Source organism: Helianthus annuus, chromosome 1 (genome assembly GCF_002127325.2).
Source record: "Helianthus annuus cultivar XRQ/B chromosome 1, HanXRQr2.0-SUNRISE, whole genome shotgun sequence".
Classification (NCBI taxonomy): Eukaryota; Viridiplantae; Streptophyta; class Magnoliopsida; order Asterales; family Asteraceae; genus Helianthus; species Helianthus annuus.
Window position 1 is genome coordinate 49,814,672 of NC_035433.2, and position 5,170 is coordinate 49,819,841.

Sequence of the window (5,170 nt, forward strand, 5' to 3'; positions counted from 1 at the left end):
ATCCTGGTTAAGAAACATTAAAAAACAAACTTATTTTTGTAGACTATAAAGATTTGGTCCATTTCTTCTTCTATGATGTCTGCAAACGTGTTCTACAATCTGTAGACATTTTACCTCTTAAAAAAACAAATAGCACCTAATAAACCCCAAAATTATGAAGCCCCAAAAAGATATATACAATACTTTTTTTGTTTAAGAGAAAATCACGAAAATATATATTTGAACCCAACCTTTTTTTTTTTGTTAAAACATGCATTGAACTTTACTCCTTAAATACACACATATCCAAAAACAATAAGGTGTTTGTTTTTTTGGTTTTTTTTTTCTTGAAAAGCTCTTTTTGTCTTCTTATGTTATGTCTGTGCTGCGCAGACGTTTGGGTCTGTAGATTGTTTATTTTCTCAAAGACATTTCATTAAAAAAGCTATGTGCGTCCTCTTTTTGGTGCAGACGTGGGATTTCCTCTTTTAACCTCTTCTTCTTGCCCTAATATCAAAACACATACATGAAACCCTAACACCTCTCCACCACCCTCCCCACCAGCGACCCTCTTCACCGCCGCCTCCCTCCTTACTTTCCACCATCTTCACCACATCCTCCCTCCTAGCCGCCACCCTCTTCACTGCCATCCTCCCTTCACAGCCGGCCTCCACAACTTACAAAATACTTTGACAAGCGACCAGTCGACCTCCACAGGCGAGTCGACCTCCACAGGCGAGTCGACCTCCACAAAATACTTTGGTGTTTGTTTTCAAAAATGCTTATTAGAATTTTTGATTATTGGAATATGCTGAATTGATTTGTGCCTATTATGTTCTTGCCTAAAATGGTTTGAATATGCTTAATTGATGTGTGCCTAAATTGCAGTTTATTTCAGCAGTAGCTTGTAGAAGTTAAAAAACAAACAGTCTTTTTCTTGCAGAGTGCATATGTTTGGTCCACCTCTTCTCCTACAAATATGGTCCGCAAACTGCAGATATTTTACCTCTAAAAAAACAAACAACACCGGCTAAGAAAACTAAAACTTAGCCAACACAAAAATCTTAAAAATACTATGAATCCATGGAACGACCAACCAAATTAATAAACATGTAAAAATGACTAAATTTTAGCTACCAACTAGAATTTAGCCTCCACTTTTATTTAACGGCTATGATTTAGCTCTTGGTTTTAGCTTCCGACTAAGGTATATCTATCGATTTACACATCTATTATTTTTAATGATTGTATTCGTGGACATTATTTTACTTTTGACAATTTTTTGCCGCCTAATTTTTTTTTAGGAGCCTTAGCTTATGTGACCATTCTAATTGATTGTTTTATGTATGTTTATCTTTTACTCGGTTGAAAGTCAATTTCTATTTTATCAAGAGAAAAAAATGGTCAAAGGTTGGGCCGTCAGAATCGCTCGGCGCTCACTTGAGTGCCCGCTCAATTGTAAACGTGCTGATCGACTAGGATCGGTTTGTCAACGAGCAAAGATCCAGCTGGTGAACAAATTTGGTCAAAGTATGTATTTTCCTGATTTGAGTTGAATGTAATACGAGGGGTGCAAATGAAAATAAGGATTTGTTAAGGGTCTAGTTTCTCGCCTCTTAGCTCATTTGTTTTCTTGAGAGGAAAGACAACCAGTCCGCTTATAACTTTCCCCCCTTTCTTCTTCTTCACTTCCAAAATCAATAAACCAAAATCAGCAGCCCTAAAACAACAACAACAACAAGATGAGTAGCATAGGAACCGGTTACGATCTTTCCGTCACGACCTTCTCGCCGGACGGTAGGGTTTTCCAGATCGAGTACGCTGCTAAAGCCGTCGACAACAGCGGCACTGTCGTCGGCATCAAATGCAAAGACGGCATTGTTATCGTATTTTCTCTCTCTATTAACCTTTACTTCTAAATTTATATCTTCTGTTATATGATTTCGAATGATTTATAGGGAGTAGAGAAGCTGATTGCGTCCAAGATGATGTTGCCTGGATCTAACCGTAGAATCCACTCCGTACATCGTCATTCTGGAATGGTAATTATAATTCATTTATTTGTTGCTTGTCCGTACTGTTTTAAGGCGTTAATTGGTCAGTATGCTGATCTAGAAATCTATTCAATTAGCAAGTAAAAGGATTAAAACTTAAAAGTTACTAGTTGATGTTATAGAATGGTTTTAAGTTGGTGTTGCATGATGCAGGGTGTAGCAGGATTAGCTGCTGATGGGAGGCAGATTGTAGCAAGAGCCAAATCTGAAGCTCACAATTATGAAAGGTATTCTCGTTTTCGTTTTATGTTACTTTCAGGCATCCTTTTTGTTACTACCTTTTGATGATAGTTTTAGGTTTTGAATGATGGTATGAGCATATGTGACAGTATAGTATTAACTATTAAGTATGTTCTTAACAATGGTTTGAGCTTACAACATGATTGGTGCTTATAGTCACTTTGAGCAATCAGTAGGTTTGTTTATTTGAAGGAGACTGTTACACGTTGTTTCCTATCTAGTTTGTTTTTGTAAAGCCAAGGTTGTGAAGCATGAGTGCAAAAAGGTCTTTTGGTTCTATAATTGTCTATTGCAGAAAACAAAAGGGAATATGTGATGGAACATCTGCAAGAAATCATGTATAATCATATTATTTAGGAGTTCACTATCCTAAATTATGGTCACTATATTTTGTAAAACCAAACGAAGCAATCATTAAAGATAGTTTATAATTTTATATGAATAAAACACATGTCATACACTCTGTAACACTCATACTCCATTTTTCATTTGGGTACATTAAGATTTGAATCTATTCTTGTGGTAGCTAAACTCTAGAAGTAAACACACTTTTATTTAGATAAAAAGCTTTGTAAATTACAATTTACAAGGATACCTAAGTATAGCATCTGTATACACTTTTACTATTTTAGTATGATGGTAACATGTAGAAGTTATACCTTGAAATACCTGTGACTTATATTGATACATCAATAAGTTTCATCTTTATGTTTGTTTTTATGAAAACTTTATGCTAACAAATAGCATTACTAATCCTGCAGCACTTATGGTGAACCTATTCCGATTAAAGAACTTGCTGATCGTGTTGCTAGTTATGTGCATTTGTGCACACTTTATTGGTGGCTCAGGTTCTTAAAAACATTGTTCATCAATTTCAAATTTCAAACACCATTTACATCTTTATCATAGTTATCATATGCTAAGATTAGTATGCATGTTGCAGACCTTTTGGTTCCGGTGTGATTCTTGGAGGTTATGATCGTGATGGCCCACAATTATATATGGTTGAACCTTCTGGTGTTTCCTATGTGAGTTAGTGTCCCTTAAGACAAAAACTATACCATCTTTTATGCAATTTTGATTAATTATATGTTTTTATTTTGAGAATAATATGTCTTTAATTAAATAGCAGATAATGTGTTCATTTTAATGCTTGTTTCATTTTCTTGTAGAGATATTTTGGTGCTGCAATTGGGAAGGGCAGGCAGGCTGCCAAAACGTAAGAAAATATAGTTTTATTATTCCAAGTAAAAACGTTGAATTTCCTATGTTCTGTAACAAGATAAAACTCAAGTGAAATGTTATTTGAGTACTTGCTTTTAGATTTGTTGACCAATGTTGTTTCCTCTCAAGTTTGATCGTTAATGGATTACTATATTATTTTTTGTGATGACAAGAAGTTATTTTTATTATCTTGTTGAATTATAAAAATAGACTCCACTTATGTTACATTATGGCCATAATTAGCGTGTACATGATTATCTTAATTTATGTGTCTAAAAGGTGATTTTTTTTACTGATATGGGGTATAATCGTTTAACTGCAGTGAGATTGAAAAGTTGAAACTTTCTGAGTTGACTTGCCGGGAAGGTGTTATTGAGGTGGCGAAAATGTGAGTCTGTTTCCTTGCTTTGAAATGTTGAAAATACTTTTACACATATATATTAATAAAAACATATATTATTAACTTTTTACATATTAATAATAATAAAGGAAGTCGAGCATTGTAGTGGTCTCTACCTATCCTTATAGATGCATAGACATCTTTTTTCTGCTTTCAAGTTTCAACATATATATATATCATTTAAAAGTTTTAATTTTCTTTTACTATCCGGTGTTGGTAAAAACAGAATCTATGGAGTACATGACGAGGCGAAGGACAAAACCTTTGAGTTGGAGATGAGCTGGGTTTGTGATGAATCAAACCGCCAGCACCAGAAGGTAAACCAATATTTACTAGTTTACTACCATCATTTTTACAGTTTTGTTTGTAACACGTAAATTGACAAAAGCAGAAGACATTGATAACTAGGAGGGGTTGTTGGGTAAAAGGTTATTTTACCTCTCAATAATACTCGGTATCACATAATGTGTAACTGATTATAGTTTTTCTTCATTATATTTAGGTTCCAGAAGCACTTTTGGAGGAAGCGAAAGCTGCAGCTCAAGCAGCGTTGGAAGAAATGGATGCTGATTAATGATAATAGATCTTTTCTCCCTTTGTGTTTGTCTGAATTTTCGTTTTCGAATTTGTTCGCAGAACTAAACATGTTAATCATCGAAGATTGTAACGTTTTCCGTAAAATTTAATGTATGTTGCATCAAACCTGTAAGCGTTAGGTATCAAAATGTTCCAAGTTCATGTGTGTTTTGTTATGATAAACCACCAAAATCACAAATGGAGTTTCTTTCTATTAAAGTATTAATCAAGAGAAAGATTTCAGTTTTAGCCATTTGGTTCTTTGAAAAGCTTGGTTTCAGTCCCTAAACTATTTTTCGGCTTATAGCCTTGAGTGGTTTCAGTCTCCTTATGTTACCCGCCTCCAAATATTGGATAGTCGCTCAAAGAATCAAACTAACCAGCACAAACCCCTTATGAGTTCAAAGGTGAGCTTAACTTCCGATTGTGTTCTATCGACCTATTATATATAACCTAACTGGGAGATGGGGTGGGTTTTAAGTTACTTTTTTTTTTTTTTTTTTTTTTATCATGTAATGGAGACGGTGTAAGATGCTGAAATGACAAAATGAAAACCATAGTCACAGGAAAAAAAGTTTAGAAACAGAAACTTAGCTTTTCGACAACTGCAAATTTGGTTCTGTGCATAACCGATTCGAGTTTGGTCAAACGCAGTCAATATTGGCATTTGGCCTAAACCGACTTGGGTTGAAACCGG

General features: G+C 34.6%; 1 protein-coding gene across 1 annotated transcript; it reads left to right on the forward strand.

The window, feature by feature from the left end:
- The first annotated feature begins 1,551 nt into the window (after positions 1–1,551).
- LOC110867566 (proteasome subunit alpha type-3) lies at positions 1,552–4,641 on the forward strand. Its single transcript, XM_022116544.2, has 9 exons — positions 1,552–1,865; positions 1,938–2,021; positions 2,187–2,260; positions 3,035–3,121; positions 3,217–3,301; positions 3,446–3,492; positions 3,820–3,885; positions 4,124–4,214; positions 4,400–4,641. Exons 1-9 carry the CDS (start codon positions 1,722–1,724, stop codon positions 4,469–4,471), a joined length of 750 nt encoding a protein of 249 aa, XP_021972236.1. The 5' UTR covers positions 1,552–1,721; the 3' UTR covers positions 4,472–4,641.
- Positions 4,642–5,170: the final 529 nt, after the last annotated feature.